The sequence below is a fragment of the Oncorhynchus tshawytscha genome, linkage group LG01, assembly GCF_018296145.1.
Source record: "Oncorhynchus tshawytscha isolate Ot180627B linkage group LG01, Otsh_v2.0, whole genome shotgun sequence".
NCBI lineage: Eukaryota > Metazoa > Chordata > Actinopteri > Salmoniformes > Salmonidae > Oncorhynchus > Oncorhynchus tshawytscha.
The window spans coordinates 78,562,263-78,583,196 of NC_056429.1; the positions used below are offsets into that span (position 1 = coordinate 78,562,263).

Below are 20,934 nucleotides of genomic sequence, written 5' to 3' on the forward strand. Positions count from 1 at the left end.
GGGAATAAATCATAGCCTAATTTAAAGCGAATCTGTCATGTGTTCACATATGAGGATGCGTTTCTCATAGAGAACAAGGGATTCAAAACTGATGGCACCTTGCACCTATTATGAAACAAGGGCCAATTAATGCCTACATAATGTTATAACAGTTTAATTAGATTTTCTACACACAAACTCGGATATTATGCCAATAGGCCTATTACTCTCTGTGCGCATTCTGGTGATGAATAGCCCTGCAATGTCTGCTTCTTTGAACCCTGTTAAACATTATGATAAATTATAGGCCACAGGGCACAAGACTAGATATATTATAATATACTGTAGTAGCACATAGGTAACTTTCACGACAGACCGAATAAAGACCGGAATGAACTTCTGAGTGGCGTTTAATCACTTTTTGACACTGGCCTCATTCATTGTAATGATGAATTGGTCGGGAAACAGACACACACACACACACCCGAGCGCGCGCACGCACACACCCGAGGAAAGAGGGGCGGTATCTCCCAGGGTTTGACGTCACATACCTCGGTTCTCACATATGGTATGAATGGAATGGGTGAACGCTATCTGTCTTCTTGAACGCTATCAGTCTTCTGCTGCAGACGACAGACGATTTTGGAATAGCCGGTGGCACTGGAACCAGCTTTGCACGCAATCTGCCCACTGAGTTAATTTTTCTCTCCAGTTAGGCTAATTGAACAGGTTAAAACGACCTATTCTTGTGATTTAGATTTATTTGTTTTGTTTCATATTTTGTATTAGCCTATCTGCATAATTATACCCCAGGACCAGGTTTAGTGCATTTTTTTTTACAGCTAAAGGAAGAAGTGATGGATAAAATAATGTCCAGGCATCTCACGGTGAATCCAAGTTTTCTACCTGCGTCGAATCACTGCGTACTGAAGTCTCTATTGGAGAACCCCATGAAACTACCCTTCCTCAAACATGAACACCAAAATGAAGGTAAGAAATAAGTATTTTTAATTATTATATTATGTGCCAAGTCTATAGAACAACTTATCTTAAATTGAAATTATTCTAATATGTATAGAAATATACTTTTCTTTTAAATTCCATTGTTTATTTATGTATTATTGTGTAGTTTATTTATAGGATAAGTTACTTGTATCTACACTGTAACAGAAAACTGTAAATTATATGGTTATTTGGGGTATTATCAACAGTAAAATACTCAAACTTTTTACTGCAGCATACTGTAAATTATAGTTAATTGTGAGAAAATGTTGTGGCCTGGGCAAAGAATTGCTGTATTTCGAATGGTACTGTAATTCCACCACACAGAATACAGTACAGTACATTATTTTTGGAGTGCCAAAAACCTTTTGACTACTATTGGGTGTATGGTGTTGTTGTTTCTGGCTCATTAACATATTTTTAGGCATTCCTTGTAAGAGGCCATATCTGTTGCACCTGTGTGTGAGAATGCTGTACAATTTGAACTCCTATTTAAAAATATATATATATATATATTTCACCTTTATTTAACCAGGTAGGCTAGTTGAGAACAAGTTCTCATTTACAACTGCGACCTGGCCAATATAAAGCAAAGCAGTGGGACACAAACAACAACACAGGAATAACAATACATGGAAAAAACAAACATTCAGTCAATACATTCAATTTTAAAAAGTCTATATACAGTGTGTGCAAATGAGGTAGGATAAGGGAGGTAAGGCAATAAATAGGCCACGGTGGTAAAATAATGACAATATAGCAATTAAACACTGAAGTGATAGATGTGCAGAAGATGAGTGTGCAATGTGGTTATAGTGCCCTGTAAATTTGTCTAGGAGACAGATTGGAGTGGCATCTAGTTTTAACCCTCAAATGGTTGAGCATTTTGCTATGTCCATTTGGTCTGTTTTGCCCTTTAGCCACTGCCAGTTTGGAAGCCTTTAAAGTCTCTATAAGTACAAATGATATAAACACCAAATATGAATTAATATACCTACTGTAATGTGTAAATACTTTACCTAGCAGACAACCTGCTTGCATCGATCCCATGTAATTACAATAAAATACTGTGAAATACAAACAATCCCTCCCCTCAATGAATTTCATTCATTCATCCATTTAGGAATTCCGATTACGGTAGTATTGACCTTTTTATAGTATAATACAGAATATTTTACAGTATTGTACTCTATGTCATTACACAGTACTTGCTTTGATAACGTATTTCTAGAATTTCCCTATACCCGCAATGACATCTGTTAATTATGTGTATGTGACCAATAAAATTAGATGTATTTATATTACAGTAGGTGTACTGTAATATGAAATGCATAATTTGACTTGCTACGAGCTGCCTGTAAGCTACTGCCAAATGTAACCCCTTTACAGTGTTTGACCTGTTTTGGTACCAGGTAAATATCCCAAAGAATGCATTTAAAATATACTTTAAAGATCCTCAAACTCAACTCTGGACCTCCAAGCCAGTTCCACTGCGTGTTTTCATTGTTCCCCTCTAATCAGGGACTGATTTATATCTGGGACACCAGGTGGGTGCAATTAATTATCAGGTAGAACAGAAAATCAGCAGGCTCCGGACCTCATAGGGTAAGAGTTGAGTACCCCTGGCCTAGGCTATACATGGATTATTAGAAATGTTCGATCAAATTGATAATGATTTGCTTCATTGTCTTTACCTGGTTACATACTTGGAATCATTTTCTGAGGAAATTCCAAGGTGTGCATATCTGTATTTGGCCAAACCACAGAGTACAGTAGCTATGTTTTCAGATATTAGTCAGCTGACAAACACTTGACAAGTTAATTAGCTAGCAATTAACTATCCCTTCACTTTATTACTCCTAAATTAATGTATTTAATCATATTGCTAACACAGTGGCTGTCAGTGATGTATGTTGGTACAATGGATTCATTGATTGCAAGCATGATACTTTGGGTGATAGACATTGTTATGAAGTAACATTATTAAAGCAGGTACAGGGATTCACTTCCAGATACTAGCTTTTTTCCTCCTCAAAAAACAGTTATCCAAACCAGCTAACCCTGAAAATGAGCTGGTGGATAACATAGAGCCCTCAAAATGTCAACTCTGGACTCCAAAGCCAGTTCCACTGCTTTTGCTTTTTTAAATATTGTTCCCCTCTAATCAGGAACTGATTTAGACCTGGAACCCCAGGTGTGTGCAATTAATTATCAGGTAGAACAAAAAACCAGAAGGCTCCAGACCTCACAAGGGAAGAGTTGAATAGCCCTGCCACAGCGGATACTTTATTCTCCCAAATTACAGATACAATAAACTGAAATAAATATGCTGCATATTCAATATAATACAAGCCTTGTGAGAGAGCAGCATTGTTAAAAAAAATGTCTTGGTACTAACAGTGTTCTCTCTAGGGTTTGGGAAGGAGCGTGAGAAGGAGAAGAATTTGGATGAGGAGAGGAGTGCCCCACAGTCAGCCTTCCTTGGCCCCACGCTGTGGAACAAGACTCTCCCCTACGATGAGGACAATTTCCAGCTGGAGTACATGGATCTGGATGAGTTCCTGTCGGAAAATGGCATTCCGTCTGATCTCGCCACCGCCGTCCACCGCGACCAGCACCAATCACAGTCCCAGCACCAGACGTCATGTAGGTCACAAGCCCCGACCACACCGTCGCCCTCGGTGATCGACCTTAGCAACCATGCCAGCGCATCGACGTTGGTACACACAAGCATGGGCGCACAGAACTGTCTCCGCAGTCTCACCAGAACAGGTGTGTAAAACACACACATGCACACCTTGCATACATACCAAAACACACAGGGAAACAAGGAGGAGCAGGGGCAAGAATGTGTACGCCTACAGTACACCATAAAATTCATCCTTTCCCTGCCTTTTGTCACTAGGGAAAATATTCCCCCTAAACCCTGAGATTAGTATGATCACAATCATTTGAAGTGAAAATACAATACACCTGCTAGTCACCATGTTAATAAGGTGTCAGATGTACACTATTTTTACATTTTAGCAGATGCTCTTATCCAGAGCAACTTACAGTAGTGAGTGGATACATTTTCATGTTCACACTGGTCCCCCGTGGGAATCGAACCCGCAACCATGGTGTTGCAAGTACCATGCTCTACCAGCTGAGTCACAGAGGACCACTTTTATGAGAGTTGCTATTGCAGTTCTAAACCGTATTAATTGTCACCTCGTGGGGTCCAGCAGCATATTTTATTGTCACCTCGTAATCGATGAGTAAATCAATAGATGCCGTGTAGAGCTGTTCCTTTCATACTTGGCATTGGGTTGGGATGAGCCAACCAATGCATTCTGAGGGTGTCAGAATTCAGAACAAATTATGTCAACATAAAAATAGACGAGAAGGAAAAAGATGACTCATGTATCCGTCACAGTCCTTAGTGTCTGTGCCCCCATTAAAATGCAGGCCCAGTACGAATAGAGTGTAGGAATGCTTTATTAGGTTCCTTAGAAGAGGCCACAAACCCAGAATGGTAAAGGTGTGAAGTTCAACAGATGTTGTGATGGTGTGTTGCACACAGAATGCAGACAAACCGCTTCAGGCTGCCTGGACTTGGGCTTGTCTCTGCGTAATATCTGTGTTTTAGGTACATACTGAGCTCTACTTACCTGAACTGGGACATGATCAGAAGTATGAGCAGGGGTACCTCACATGAACCCAGCTAACACACATTGTAGAATCTAATGCAGTGGTTCCCAACTCCAGTCCTCCAGTTCCCAACAGCATACATTTTGGTTGTAGCCCCAGACAAACTCACCTGATTCAACTCATTGAGGGCCTGATGATCAGTTGACAAGTTCAATCAGGTGTGCTTGTCTGGGGCTACAATAAAAATGTGTACTCTTAGGGATATTCGAGGACTGGAGTTGGGAACCACTGATCTAACCTATACGACATATGGACCAACAATAACCAACCACAGAATGTAAACAGCATGTAGGCCAGTCAGACTACTCTCTTCCAACTCCTACCACCACTGCGGGAAGATGTTTGGGGGTGTGGTTTGAAATCGGATACAATTCTGATTCCTGGCTGAGAAACTTGTCTGAGCTGTCAAATCTGATTTATTTGCCCTCAAATGGTTTTTAGATTGTTATTTAGCATATCTTGTTGCTTGCTAGCTACTCTGACAGTTTGACAAGAACACTTGGTAGCTAACTAGCGTGTTAATTGTTTACAAAAAAATGAGTGAATGTGCTAGAAAGCTCAACAGCCACCTAGATAGATAGTTGACTGCTGTGTCTAGCCAAAAATGACTTGTTTCAAAAGTTGGATTATCTTATCCTTCAAGGCTTTAAAAGTGTTCTTACACTATGATTTTGAACATTCAAAGCAGACATTGTTGTCACCTTCAGCACCACCACCAATCAGCCTACACCTCTGCGCGCACACCCGATATTACTATGACAAAGTGTAGCCATGTCAGCAAATGACTGCTGTCTGAACACACACGGATCCGATTTGGTCACTTGTAACTTGCTGTTTGGACAGTCATATTCCAAAACAGATTTGAAAAACCAAACCGATTTGAGCATTAAGGCCTGCAGTTTGAACAAGGCTTAATTAACTTGATTAATTTGTGCAATGTTCTATCTGTAAGTCACTCATTTTAAGTACTTCTCTTCTGAGAGGCAGGTGTTAACCCACATCTATATGGCTGCGTTTACACACGCAGCCCACTTTTGATATTTTGCCCAATTATTGGGTAAAGACCTGATCTGACCAATTACTGAAAAAAAGATCAGAATTGGGCTGCCTGTGTAAACACAGCCTATGTGGCTCTCCTCCTGATTTCAGTCTGGATGCTCAGGTTAGATTTCTTTACTCTGAAGTGTTTGTTTTGCACATTACCTTCCATTACCATGACAACCACCCTAGAATTTAAAGGACAATGACAGGAAATGAGCATTGCATCTGTGTGCTACTTCAGAGGCTAGATCAGTGTGAATGTGCAAATCTGATATTGGTCACATGTAAAACTGAGTGTTGATCGTCAGAAAAAAAGATTTGATATGAAGAAAAACCTGAATTGGGTTCTTAGGGTTGCTGTGTAAACAATTCCTTAAACTGTTGGGGTATTTGAAAATATTTAAAAGATCTGAATCCATTTTTTTATTTTTAAATATCAGGTATGCAAATAAAAGATCTGAATTAGGCTACGTGTGTAAACACAGCCTAAGACACTTTACTGAGAAGCAGATTGCCTTCTCTTGATTGAAGTGAAATCTTCACCTGGAGGTCAAATCTCTCTCAGTGCATCCCTTTAGCTAATTAGTGTAATGTTCTGTTCCTTAGTCACTCGCCTCAGGCACTTCTGATTAGCAGGTGCTTTACTCACTTCTAAGAAGCAAATGTTGTCTTCTCTTGATTGAAGTGAAATCTTTATCTGCACTGGAGGCCAAATCTGTCTCTGTACATCCCGGTATAGATCTATGATACTGTAAATCTCAGACCGAATCAGTGTGATTAATCTCGTCCACCAGCCGACTCTCTCTGGTAGCAGTTGAGCCTGAGGTAGCGGTTAGTTAAGTAGATAAGAAAGTCTTGACCAAGTAAGCCCTGTCCAAGCCAGAACAACCCATAGAGGCAGGAGGCTGTCTCCTGTTTCTGTAGAGTAAACCTGAACAGCCCATAGAGGCAGGAGGCTGTCTCCTGTTTCTGTAGCGCAAGGCAGCTTGAAGTACAAGTATACCTCCTGGACACTTGTTAGAGTGCGACTATAAATTAAATGTGAATTTGAATACAAGTGCAAATAAATAACAGGTTTTCTATACAACTATTATACCTCAGCTCAGTTAGAGAAAGGCCTAGTCGTCACATCAGGTTCAGATCTGTAGGGCTTTTCTGTATCCTGGGCACTTGACCAATAAACTTTGATTTGAGAATGAGGTTCAGATGTCATTTGAAAAAGTGCCAGAGGCCCTGCTCCATCTTTCTCTCTCTTCCATCTCCCACCAGCTGGCCTCCAGTCTCCACTCAATGCAAATATACATACATGCATAATGTTTGTGTAAGTGGATAGAGATTTATAATATGAGCCCTGTCCACATACCCATTTTAGAATCGATGTGCTTATGTCCAGTAGTTGGTTCAGAGTTTATTTTTGGATGGGAATTGGAGGGAAAAGAGGGGAAATGTAGGTACTCACACTGGTATGTTTCACACAATGGCAAATTTTGGTGTAGGTTGTGAGTGTTAGCTTTGTGTATTGCGCCCCATGGTGGCCACTGTTTGCCACTACAATTGGATACATTATAATAACAGTGCAATTGTTTGTGGTGCTGGGAATAAAAATGCATTACTTTCAATTTGTCACTTTTCATGAATGTCATGAATGTCTTGAAAATAGTACACCCAGCCCTACATCAGATCAGTGATAACGTCAAGGACGAGAGGAAGGATTCAAACATTCCTTCTTCCGGCGCCGACAGAGATGGCCGCCTCGCTTCGCGTTCCTAGGAAACTATGCAGTTTTTTGTTTTTTTACGTGTTATTTCTTACACTAGTACCCCAGGTCATCTTAGGTTTCTTTACATACAGCCGAGAAGAACTACTGAATATAAGATCAGCGTCAACTCACCATCAGTACGACCAAGAATATGTTTTTCGCGATGCGGATCCTGTGTTCTGCCTTACAACCAGTGTAACGGAGTGGATCACATGCAGCGACCAAAAAAAAAAAAAAAAAAAAACGACTCAGAAAAAGAGGGAAACGAAGCGGTCTTCTGGTCAGACTCCGGAGACGGGCACATCGTGCACCACTCCCCAGCATTCTTCTTGCCAATGTCCAGTCTCTTGACAACAAGGTTGATGAAATCCGAGCAAGGGTAGCATTCCAGAGGGACATCAGAGACTGTAACGTTCTCTGCTTCACGGAAACATGGCTAACTGGAGAGACGCAATCCGAAGCGGTGCAGCCAGCGGGTTTCTCCACGCATCGCGCCGACAGGAACAAATATCTTTCTGGTAAGAAGACGGGCGGGGGCGTATGTCTTATGGCCAACGTGACATGGTGTGATGAAAGAAACATACAGGAACTCAAATCCTTCTGTTCACCTGATTTAGAATTCCTCACAATCAAATGTAGACCGCATTACCTACCAAGAGAATTCTCTTCGATTATAATCACAGCCGTATACATCCCCCCCCAAGCAGACACATCGATGGCTCTGAACGAACTTTATTTAACTCTCTGCAAACTGGAAACGATTTATCCGGAGGCTGCATTCATTGTAGCTGGGGATTTTAACAAGGCTAATCTGAAAACAAGACTCCCTAAATTTTATCAGCATATCGATTGCGCAACCAGGGGTGGAAAGACCCTGGATCATTGTTACTCTAACTTCCGCGACGCATATAAGGCCCTGCCCCGCCCCCTTTCGGAAAAGCTGACCATGACTCCATTTTGTTGATCCCTGCCTACAGACAGAAACTAAAACAAGAAGCTCCCACGCTGAGGTCTGTCCAACGCTGGTCTGACCAAGCTGACTCCACACTCCAAGACTGCTTCCATCACGTGGACTGGGAGATGTTTCGTATTGCGTCAGACAACAACATTGACGAATACGCTGATACGGTGTGCGAGTTCATTAGAACGTGCGTTGAAGATGTCGTTCCCATAGCAACGATTAAAACATTCCCTAACCAGAAACCTTGGATTGATGGCAGCATTCGTGTGAAACTGAAGGCACGAACCACTGCTTTTAATCAGGGCAAGGTGTCTGGTAACATGACTGAATACAAACAGTGCAGCTATTCCCTCCGCAAGGCTATCAAACAAGCTAAGCGCCAGTACAGAGACAAAGTAGAATCTCAATTCAACGGCTCAGACACGAGGTATGTGGCAGGGTCTACAGTCAATCACGGACTACAGGAAGAAACCCAGCCCAGTCACGGACCAGGATGTCTTGCTCCCAGGCAGACTAAATAACTTTTTTGCCCGCTTTGAGGACAATACAGTGCCACTGACACGGCCTGCAACGGAAACATGCGGTCTCTCCTTCACTGCAGCCGAAGTGAGTAAGACATTTAAACGTGTTAACCCTCGCAAGGCTGCAGGCCCAGACGGCATCCCCAGCCGCGCCCTCAGAGCATGCGCAGACCAGCTGGCCGGTGTGTTTACGGACATATTCAATCAATCCCTATACCAGTCTGCTGTTCCCACATGCTTCAAGAGGGCCACCATTGTTCCTGTTCCCAAGAAAGCTAAGGTAACTGAGCTAAACGACTACCGCCCCGTAGCACTCACATCCGTCATCATGAAGTGCTTTGAGAGACTAGTCAAGGACCATATCACCTCCACCCTACCTGACACCCTTGACCCACTCCAATTTGCTTACCGCCCAAATAGGTCCACAGACGATGCAATCTCAACCACACTGCACACTGCCCTAACCCATCTGGACAAGAGGAATACCTATGTGAGAATGCTGTTCATCGACTACAGCTCGGCATTCAACACCATAGTACCCTCCAAGCTCGTCATCAAGCTCGAGACCCTGGGTCTCGACCCCGCCCTGTGCAACTGGGTACTGGACTTCCTGACGGGCCGCCCCCAGGTGGTGAGGGTAGGCAACAACATCTCCTCCCCGCTGATCCTCAACACTGGGGCCCCACAAGGGTGCGTTCTGAGCCCTCTCCTGTACTCCCTGTTCACCCACGACTGTGTGGCCATGCACGCCTCCAACTCAATCATCAAGTTTGCGGACGATACAACAGTGGTAGGCTTGATTACCAACAACGACGAGACGGCCTACAGGGAGGAGGTGAGGGCCCTCGGAGTGTGGTGTCAGGAAAACAACCTCACACTCAACGTCAACAAAACTAAGGAGATGATTGTGGACTTCAGGAAACAGCAGAGGGAACACCCCCTATCCACATCGATGGAACAGTAGTGGAGAGGGTAGCAAGTTTTAAGTTCCTCGGCATACACATCACAGACAAACTGAATTGGTCCACTCACACAGACAGCATCGTGAGGAAGGCGCAGCAGCGCCTCTTCAACCTCAGGAGGCTGAAGAAATTCGGCTTGTCACCAAAAGCACTCACAAACTTCTACAGATGCACAATCGAGAGCATCCTGGCGGGCTGTATCACCGCCTGGTATGGCAACTGCACCGCCCTCAACCGTAAGGCTCTCCAGAGGGTAGTGAGGTCTGCACAACGCATCACCGGGGGCAAACTACCTGCCCTCCAGGACACCTACACCACCCGACGCTACAGGAAGGCCATAAAGATCATCAAGGACATCAACCACCCGAGCCACTGCCTGTTCACCCCGCTGTCATCCAGAAGGCGAGGTCAGTACAGGTGCATCAAAGCTGGGACCGAGAGAAGCTGTTTTTCAGTCTATCTCAAGGCCATCAGACTGTTAAACAGCCACCACTAACATTGAGTGGCTACTGCCAACACACTGTCAATGACACTGACTCTACTCCAGCCACTTTAATCATGGGAATTGATGGGAAATGATGTAAATATATCACTAGCCACTTTAAACAATGCTACCTTATATAATGTTACTTTGTTCACCCTACATTGTTCATCTCATATCACTAGCACTTTAAACAATGCTTGATACTGTATCTCTATATCATACGACTGCATCCTTATGTAATACATGTATCACTAGCCACTTTAACTATGCCACTTGGTTTACATACTTATCTCATATGTATATACTGTACTCGATATCATCTACTGTATCTTGCCTATGCTGCTCTGTACCATCACTCATTCATATATCCTTATGTACATATTCTTTATCCCCTTACACTGTGTATAAGACAGTAGTTTTTTTTTGGAATTGTTAGTTAGATTACTTGCTTTTTATTACTGCATTGTCGGAACTAGAAGCACAAGCATTTCGCTACACTCGCATTAACATCTGCTAACCATGTGTATGTGACAAATAAAATTTGATTTGGATTTGATTTGAACCCCAAAACGTATGCAGAGGTAATTTCTATAATTCTATCAAATACATTTCTCTAGCCTATTTCCATGTCTCTAACATCCTGTTGTTGTCTTCCTCCCCTTCTCTAGCCCTGCCATCCAGAAACACTCCCAGCCCCATCGACCCAGAGTCCATCCAGGTGCCGATGACTTATGAGCCCGACCCTGCTGACCTGGCCCTGTCCAGTGTACCGGGACAGGAGATGTTCGACCCCCGCAAATGCAAGTTTGCCCCCGAGGAGCTCAAACCACAGCCCATGTTCAAGAAGGCTCGCAAGGTGTTATTCCCTGATGACATGAAGGTGTGTGTGTCATCTAATCTATCAGATTACTTAGCGCTGTGTTATCCCTGATTATGTAACAGGTAGAGTTGGTCATAACGCTGACTCCTCTATTATTTATAGATGACAATCACAGTGAATGAATGGCATGTAGACAGAGAGCCATTAATACTGATTATAGTCTGGTTTCACAACACTAAAGCCATATGAAAACAAGGTGTGTGAGTGTGAAAGACTTAGGGGATTTGCCTTTTTAAGTTTGTTCACATAAAGGTGGATCCATGCATGGTTTTAGTACATTGACTGAAAGCTGATTGTGCAGGCATACAAAGGTTATGGGGAAAACTCCACTAGCTGCCAGAGAGAGAGAGAGGAGGGGTCATTTTCTAATGGGAGAGCATTATGTTAGCAAATGGATGTGTTTAATTTCACGGAGTGATTTTTCACAGAGTGAACGTACTGTATCTTTGGACCTTTTGACCACTAGTGGGTGCATGGTATTGTTGTTTCTGGCTCATTAATGTATTTTGAGGTGTGCCTTTTAAGAGGCTATAATTGTTGCACCCGGGAGTGAGAATGCTGTACCAATTTAGCTCACATGTTATAATGCTCCCTCTATTGAAAATGTATAGATGACAGATTAGAGTGGCAGTAAGTATTAAACCTTGAATTGTTCAGCATTTTGCTGTGTTTTGCCTTTTAGTTACTGCCAGTTTGGAAGCCTTTAAGGCCCCTAGAAGGTCAAGTGATATAAAACACAAAATATTCTGTAATGTGTAAACACTTTATCAAGCAGCCAGCCTGCTTGCACCAATCCCTTGTAATGATAGTAAAATACAAACCCCTCCCTTCTTTAATTCATTCATCCATTCATCATTTATTCTGATTACAGTGGCATTACATTTTTTTACAGTATAATACAGCCAATTTTATGATGTACTTGTACTGTGATACTGTATTTATATTACAGTAGGTGTACTGTAATATGAAATGCATAATTTGACTTGCTATGAGCTGCCTGTAAGCTACTGCCAAATGTAACCCCTTTCCAGTGTTTGACCTGTTTTGGCTCCAGGTAAATATCCCAAAGAATGCATTTAAAATATACTTTAAAGATCCTCAAACTCAACTCTGGAGCTCCAAGCCAGTTCCACTGCGTGTTTTCATTGTTAAATGTTACGGTATTGTACTGTGTGTCATTGCCCAGTACTTGCTTTGATACCATATTTATATTAGAGCATTTTACTCACCAGGAGCTGCCTGTAAGATAATGCCAAATTCATGGCAACCCCTTTACAGCGTTGCCTAGGCAACTGTTTTGGTACACAGCAACAAGCCAATGGAAAGTTGGCTAAAGCTACCAATCCAGTTAACCCGCTTATATGAAATATGTGAGTTTAAAAAAAATATATAATATTGGTCATCTGGGGTCTTATGTATAACCGTTGTGTACATTACACACTAAATATCTGCCTGTGCCATTTCTAAAAAGACTGCACACAAATATTGAGATTTATAAACATTGCACATAACATACATACACATGTTGCCCATTAAAAATCAGACCGGTGCTGAAACTATGCACACATGAATGAGCATTAAAACTCCACCTTTTATGGTGACAGTAATGCCCTTATTTACTGTATACTTGGGAATGACTGGAATTAGGCCAAGTTACTTTCTAAAGGAAATATCAATGGCCAACTTGATCAAATGTCTCTGGAGGTGTTGGTAGAATGTTTTACATTTTTACAGTAACATTTGCTGTCTGACAGTTTCTGAAAGAGGAAAAACTATTGGAAATTGCTGTGGAACTGTAAACGGATAATTTGAAATCGGTGATGTTTTGCGTTAACTTTTTCCCAATCCTAAATATACTGCACTGGCTGCAAATTTTTATACATTGTCTAGTATGTCTACTCAAAAAGAAAAAAAAACCTACTGTGGTAGCCTACGCACTTCAAAGCAAAATATTAACTGTCTGTTAAATTCTACTGTATATGAACTGTCTGTTAAATTCTACTGTATATGAACTGTCTGTTAAATTCTACTGTATATTAATAACTGCGCTCCCTTTTGGATGCATAGAGCAAAATACTTAACAATAGTCTAATAGGCCAAATGAAATGAGAGATGCCAGGGTAATTTGTTGTAGGTTAAAGCTTCTTCAAGAATATGAACCCATCATGGCCAGAAAATGTGGTGAGGAATGTATTCTATTTAACCTTTTTAAAGTGGGTCCAATTAAATGAGAGATGGGACGTTCTAGGCCCATAAGCTACTTGGCAAGTATGAAACCATCATAGTCAGAAAAATGATTTATTCTGCAATGATCATAGAAAGGAAATACAGGGCCTTGGGAAAGTATTCAGACCCCTTGACATTTTCCACATTTTTTAACGTTACAGCCTTATTATAAAATGGATTCAATAGTTATTTTTCCCTCCTCAATCTACACACAATGCAAATGTATTAAAAAAATGAGATCGCATTTACATAGTATTCATACCCGTAACTTGTTGAAGCAGCTTTGGTAGCGATTATAGCTTTGAGTCTTCATGGGTTTGACGCTTCAAGCTTGGCACACTTATATTTGGGGAATATCTCCCATTCTTCTCTGTAGATCCTCTCAAGCTCTGTCAGGTTGTATGTGGAGCATCGCTGCACAACTATTTTCAGGTCTCTCCAGAGATATTAAATCGGGTTCAAGTCCGGGCTCTGGCTGGGACACTCAAGGACATTCAGAGACTTGTCCCGGAACCATTCCTGCTTCGTCTTGGCTGTGTACTTAAGGTCATTGTCCTGTTGGAAGGTGAACCTTCACCCCAGTCTGAGGTTGAGAGCCATGGAGCAGATTTTCATCAAGGATCTCTCTGTACTTTAATCCGTTCATCTTTCCCTCAATCCTGACTAGACTCCAAGTCCCTGTCGCTGAAAAACTTCCCCACAGCATGATGCTGCCACCACCATGCTTCACCATAGGGATGGTGCCAGGTTTCCTCCAGACGTGATACTTGGCATTCAGGCCAAAGAGTTCAATCTTGGTTTCAGACCAGAGAATCTTGTTTCTCATGGTCTGAGTCCTTTAGGCGCCTTTTGTTGCAAACTTGAAGCGGGCTGTCATGTGCCTTTTACTGAGGAGTGGCTTCCATCTGCCATAAAGGCATTATTGGTGGAGTGCTGCAGAGATGGTTGTCCTTCTGGAAGGTTCTCCCATCTCCACAGAGGAACTCTGGAGGTCTTTTCAGAGTGACCATCTGGTTCGTGGTCACCTCCCTGACCAAGGCCCTTCTCCCCCGATTGCTCAGTTTGGCCGGGCGGCCAGCTCAAGGAAAAGTGTTGGTGCTTACAAACTTCTTCCATTTAAGCATGATGGAGGCCACTGTGTTCTTGGACATTCAATGCTGCAGAAATGATTTGGTACCCTTCCCCAGATCTTTGCCTCAACACAATCCTGTCTCGGAGCTTAAGGACAATTCCTTCGATCTCATAGCTTAGTCTTTGCTTTGACTTGACTGTCAACTGTGGGACCTTATGTAGACAGGTTCTGTGCCTTTCCAAATCATGTCCAATCAATTCAATTTACCACAGATGTACACCCATCAAGTTGTAGAAATATCTCAAGGATCATCAATGGCAACTGGATGCACCTGAGCAAAATGTTGAGTCTGAATACTTATGTAAATAAGCTATTTCTGTTTTTTATTTTTAATACATTTGCAAACATTTCTAAAAATGCTTTGTCATTATGGGGTATTGTGTGTAGATTGATAAGAAAACAAAATGTTTTAATCAATTTTATAATTAGTCTGTAACGTAACAAAATGTTAAAAGCGAAGGGGTCTGAATAGTTTCCAAATGTACTATAGATGCCTGTTTCTAACTACTTTAGAATGCAAAGATGCAACAAATGCATCTTCGCTGTTCTCACTAACGGTATATTATTGAATCCTGTTATTATATTTTTGTTATGAGTAAGTATGTCATCATATCCCACATTTGCATAAAATACCAGGCTTCTTGCCTGCTTGCAATGCAATACGTTAACCACTAAAAATTGTGCATATTCTAAAGTTTGTGGGAAGCTAAGCACATTCTCACTTCAAGTTCAGTTTGTATAAATGCCAACTTTTTGCATGAAAACTGGTACATTGTTTTTTTTTTTTTTTGTACATACGCAACGTTTATAAATTAGCTCTCAGGAGTTTATAATTAACTGTGCCACTGGGCACGGAAGTCCGTTCGAGATCTAGTTTTGATTTACATTTGGTCGAGTTGTCAACAAATTCACATTAAACGTAAAATCAACTAAACAATTCACCGTCATTGGATTTAAGTTCAAAGTTGGGTGAAAAAAGACGAAATGCCCTTAAGTTGATGACTTTTTGCAAATCCAATTTGTTTTCCATGTTGATTCAACTTCATCACAGACTTTTTGGGTTGAAATTATGTGGAAACAACATTGATTCAATCAGTTTTTGCCCAGTGGGACATTTCCCCTCTTCTAACTCCCCGCTCTCTTCCCTTGCACCTCTCGAGCAGGACGACAGGTATTGGGTGAGGCGCAAGAAGAACAACGTGGCTGCCAAGAGGTCACGGGACGCCCGTCGGCTCAAAGAGAACCAGATCGCCATCCGAGCAGGTTTCCTGGAGAAAGAGAATTCAGCACTGAGGATGGAGGTGGGCGACCTGAGGAGAGAGCTGGGGCGCACCAAAAACATAGTGGTCAAGTACCAGGCCACACACGGACCTCTGTAATGGGACTGAGACAGAATACACTCAAACACAGATAGCAACCACACACACACACACACACACACAAAATATGAGGCTGAGAGGCTGAGCTTACAGCTGTCTGAGACAACCACCCAATCAATCCCCCCATTTATCTCACCCATGTCTGTCTCTGATTGGCACTTTAGAGTGAAAGCGGATAACGTTGTGTAAAGTGAGTATCAAACGGAATGTGTTTCCTTTATTTCTGGGCTATGAGTGTTTTTAATTTGATTTATTTCCTTTCTTATATAAATTTATCCACACATGGCTAATGTATTTAATTTGTTATTTTCCTTACACGGTGGTTTGTACATTTTGTCCACGGCGTTTACTGTGGCATTTCATTTTTTTATGAATATGTATGTTGAATGTTATGTTACCTACCCTTATCCAACTCCCTCTTGATCCATAACATCTGTTATCGTGTGTTGATGATCTTGTGTCTGTGGTTGCCATGGTTGTCTATGGTTTCCATACTGTAAATATATGTTGTCAGCTGAGATGTCTCCGCTGTCGTTACCTGTTCCACTTCATTCAGCTTTCTTTTTAATCCACCTCCCCCCTTTCTTATGCTTTGACAGAGATAAGCTGTTTGTAACGTGTAGAATCTTGATGTAAAGAATGACTGCACTGCTCACACTTTGAAACCTCTCTAATGCCTACATGCCGCTAGCCTGGGTACCCAACTGTTTCTCATTAGGCAACAGCATGTTAGCTAACACAGAGACAGACTGGCATCCAGGCTAGCATTCTATGATGTCAGCTTTGTCATTTGTTCATTTCGTTCATATGGCAGTGTTATGACCAGACAGGTCACCCGTGATACAAGTCAGTATTTGACGTCTGTCTGAGGACGTCAGGAGATGATGTGGAAAACAGCCACAAGGGGCAACATTGAGCCCTGTTACTAACAAGTAGGTTTTGGTTTTGCTAAGATGTTGCGGATGGGTGTAAGCATCTGCCTCTGATTCCAAAGGTTGCATGTTTGAATCCAGCGATAGATGTTTTTATATTTTTGTTTTATCCCTAACCTATCCTTAACCATTCAGAGTTAATGCCTAAACTTAACCTTAAACACTTTGAAATTTGACGTTTGGAACAACTTAGAAATATGATGATTGAGAAACATGTATGAACGTCTTATTGTGACGTAAGACTGTGAGAGCTTGTAGGTTTTGACAGTGTGATTTATAACTTTGTTAACACAGGTTGTTTCAAGTTACCTGTCACCAGATCGTTGTTTCACAGTGTTGTACAGACGAACTGTCAGAAGCTAAAGCAATAAGCCCATAAAGCAGTAGGGTCTTGGTCTCCTATCTACCAAGCTTACTGTCACAGACACGCATGGAACGACCCTCTTTATTTAATTTGTAATTACTTGTATTATTTACATATAACCTGGCATGTTTTTATTTCCTCTTCAAGCATTCAAAATTGAACATTATCAGCATCCATGCAATAGACAATAGATGTTATCATTTTCTTTTACTCTTCCCGAGCATGACTTTTCTCTGTCAGTGTCCGTATTAAGACAGTCTCTCAGTCCTGCTCAGATTGAAAGAAGTCCTACTGAGACTGTCCTAGTATGGACACTGCACAGATGCTCTCTGTGACCCAACGAGATGAATGTAACAGATGTACTACAGTATATAACAAACACAGGAGGTTGGTGGCATCTTAATTGGGGAGAACGGGCTTGTGGTAATGACTGGAGTGGAATCAGTGGAATGGTATCAAACACATGGTCTGCAGGTGTTTGATGCCTTTCCATTTGCTCGGTTTCTGCCATTATGAGCCTTCCTCCTCTGATAAGTCACACAGTACGTTGGGGCGAATGAATGGTGTTGCCTATACAGTACAGTGGAATATACCCTAATCACTTTATATCTTTACTACAGACCAAAACATTTCAGTATACAAAGGATATATTGATATATTAAAGGTTTTATTGTTTATACAAAGATATTCATGTTTTTGTACAGTATTTTTCCCAACATATATATTTCTTGTGTATTTTAAAAATAAACTATGTATATTAAGAACTTGTTCACTTTTAACAAAAGCTGTTTTTTAGATACTTTGCCTGGACATTACTAAAGACCACATTACAAATGAAACCGACAGGCCATTTTGTCTTGTATGTTTTGTTGGACTGTTCATTTGCTGTAGTCTAAGAAAATATTGATATCTGGATGTCTTTAAATTCTTACTTGTATGTAGTTTTGATATAGAATAATATAATGTCCCAAAAACAAACACAGTACCAGTCAAAAGTTTGGATACACCTACTCATTCCAGAGTTTTTTTAAATTATTATTTTTTACAATTTTCCACATTGTCTCAAAAACCAACAAGCACTATGATATAACTGGGACTCTTGAGTGGCGCAGCGGTCTAAGGCACTGCATCTCAGTGCTAGAGGCGTCACTACAGACCCTGGTTTGATCCCGGGCTGTAGCACAACCGGCCATGATTGTGAGTCCCATAGGGCGGCACACAATTGACCCAGCATCGTTGTCCGGTTAGGGCTTGGCTGGGGTAGGCTGTCATTGTAAAAAAATAATTTGTTCTTGACTGACTTGCCTAGTTAAATAAAAACTGGATCTTATGAGGACCACCAACAGGAAAGGAAGACCCAGAGTTACCTCTGCTGCAGAGGATAAGTTAGAGTTAACTGCACCTCAGAAATTTCAGCCCAAATAAATGCTTCAATGTCAGACACATCTCAACATCAACTATTCAACTAGATTTTTGGTTCCAACCGCCATGTCTTTGTGAGACGCAGAGTAGGTGAACGGATGATCTCCACCATGTGTGGTTCCCACCGTGAAGCATGGAGGAGGCGGTGTGGGGGTGCTTTGCTGGTGACACGGTCAGTGATTTATTTAGAGTTCAAGGCACACTTAACCAGCATGGCTACCACAGCATTCTGCAGCGATACGCCATCCCATCTGGTTTGGGCTTAGTGGGACAATCATTTGTTTTTAAACAGGACAATGACCCAACACACCTCCAGGTTGTGTAAGGGCTATTTGACCAAGAAAGAGAGTGATTGAGTGCTGCATCAGATGACCTGGCCTCCACAATCATCTGACCTCATCCCAATTGAGATAGTTTGGGATGAGTTGGACCGCAGAGTGAAGGAAAGGCAGCCAACAAGAGCTCAACATATGTGGGAACTCCTTCAAGACTGTTGGAAAAGCAGTCAAGGTGAAGATGGTTGAGAGAATGCCAAGAGTGTGCAAAGCTGTCATCAAGGCAAAGGGTGGCTACTTTGAAGAATTTGTTTAACACTTTTTTGGTTACTGCATGATTCCATATGTGTTATTTCATAGTTTTGATGTCTTTACTATTATTCTACAATGTAGAAAATAAGAAAAACCCTTTAATGAGGTGTGTCTAAAATTTTGACTTGTACTGTATGTTAAATCTCATGTTCATTTGTTCCTTTTGTGTGATTTTTGTTTTTATGTGTGCATTTTGTCCCCAGATGATGGGTTCCCCAGGGCACTTACATGCTGTCTTTTTGATTATGTTTCTCATGATCACAATAAAACAGTTGATATCATCTGCTAGTTATGTGTTCCTTTGGTTCCAAATCGACCTGCCTTTTTTCATCACCCAATCTACCTCTTGGTTCAATTCGGTGGTTTCACGTTATGACATCCGGCGAGAAAAAAAGCAACAAGACAAGAGAGGATTCAATAACCATCTGCATGTCATACATTTTGGGAAAAAACATAGAAAGAAATGTCTCTAAAGCTGATCTTGTTTTTTTAAAGTATCAGATGACATACTGTTTCCAAAAGTCTCTCTTCCACTCCCATAGCTTAGCCTACTACTGTACTCTGTGTGTGTTATATGTACTGTATCATGCTGGTTTGGTATAGTCATTTTGAAATTCTGACGCAGTAGAATGTCTTTTTCTCTCTTATGTAGCCTACACAAACACGAGCTAGTTTAGTTATTCTTTTTTTTTTATACAATATTATTTAGAGGGTCTTGGACGAGTCATACTATTGTGATACTTTTAATGTGCTATATATTCATGCACTATAGTAATAATGTACCACAAAAATTACATTTGATAAATGATATTCTGTATTTTGAGAGCAACAGTTAGTAATTTACATGATATGTATAACGCCTTCCCAAAACCTGGGTTTTATTCATTAGTGTACATGTAGCTAATACCGTTTCTTATTGAAAAAGTCCAGGTAGTCCCTCCCTGTTTGCTTCCATTTCATACCAAATGAATACGACCCAGGCTACCAAGTTCACTTGAACATTGGCTCAAGTCAAATTTGATTTTAAATCCTCCCTCTTGTGTGCCACACACATCTCCCGTACAAGACTAAGTCACTTAACTGATGTCCACACCTTATTAGTACCACTACCACTGATGTCAAGCCCAGAATATGACCAAAACAAATTGGTCTGTTTAGAAGAGTAAATGTTTGTAACCCTGCAGAGAGGACAAAAGCAGAGCAGATATCAGGAATACATAGCCCTCGCTTTATAATACTCTGTGGAGTTGAGTCTGACTAATTCCTCAAACCCGTGGGAAATATAATTTGCTACAATTCACATTGCAAATGGGGTGCTGTGATTGGTCATGTCATTGGTTGGTCTTGATGGGAACCGAGCTGAGCAGGCCATACTATTTCAAATAAAAAAATGTTTTACGTAAGAGGCTTTTTTAGCATGTCGAGTCCCTCGGTTGCAGGACTCTCTGACTTGGTTCTTTTCAAAGTTGTGGCAGAGTGGATGACTTGATGTGACTGAGTCTTGATGTGGCTGAGCGGAGGACAGTCACAGCACATCCTGCTCCAGTCAATGTCAGTCTCTATATCCCTCCTCACCAGTTTTAAGGAAGTAGCTGGTCTAACCGGAAACTGAT

General features: G+C 41.4%; 1 protein-coding gene across 2 annotated transcripts; it reads left to right on the forward strand.

Moving 5' to 3' along the window:
- Positions 1-551: 551 nt before the first annotated feature.
- LOC112257621 (hepatic leukemia factor) lies at positions 552-18,080 on the forward strand. 2 transcript variants are annotated; one of them, XM_024431330.2, is made up of 4 exons: positions 552-969; positions 3,382-3,753; positions 11,068-11,279; positions 15,801-18,080. In XM_024431330.2, exons 1-4 carry the CDS (start codon positions 837-839, stop codon positions 16,014-16,016), a joined length of 933 nt encoding a protein of 310 aa, XP_024287098.2. In that variant the 5' UTR covers positions 552-836; the 3' UTR covers positions 16,017-18,080. The 2 variants fall into 2 exon arrangements, with proteins under 2 accessions (XP_024287098.2, XP_024287107.2); XM_024431339.2 differs by having other exon boundaries at positions 553-969; positions 3,394-3,753.
- Positions 18,081-20,934: the final 2,854 nt, after the last annotated feature.

Coding starts and splice junctions, on each gene's coding strand:
- LOC112257621 (XM_024431330.2), top strand. CDS start 837: ATGGATAAAATAATGTCCAGGCATCTCACGGTGAATCCAAGTTTTCTA. Junction 970..3,381: donor ACATGAACACCAAAATGAAG/GTAAGAAATAAG, acceptor TGGTACTAACAG/TGTTCTCTCTAGGGTTTGGG. Junction 11,280..15,800: donor TATTCCCTGATGACATGAAG/GTGTGTGTGTCA, acceptor CCTCTCGAGCAG/GACGACAGGTATTGGGTGAG.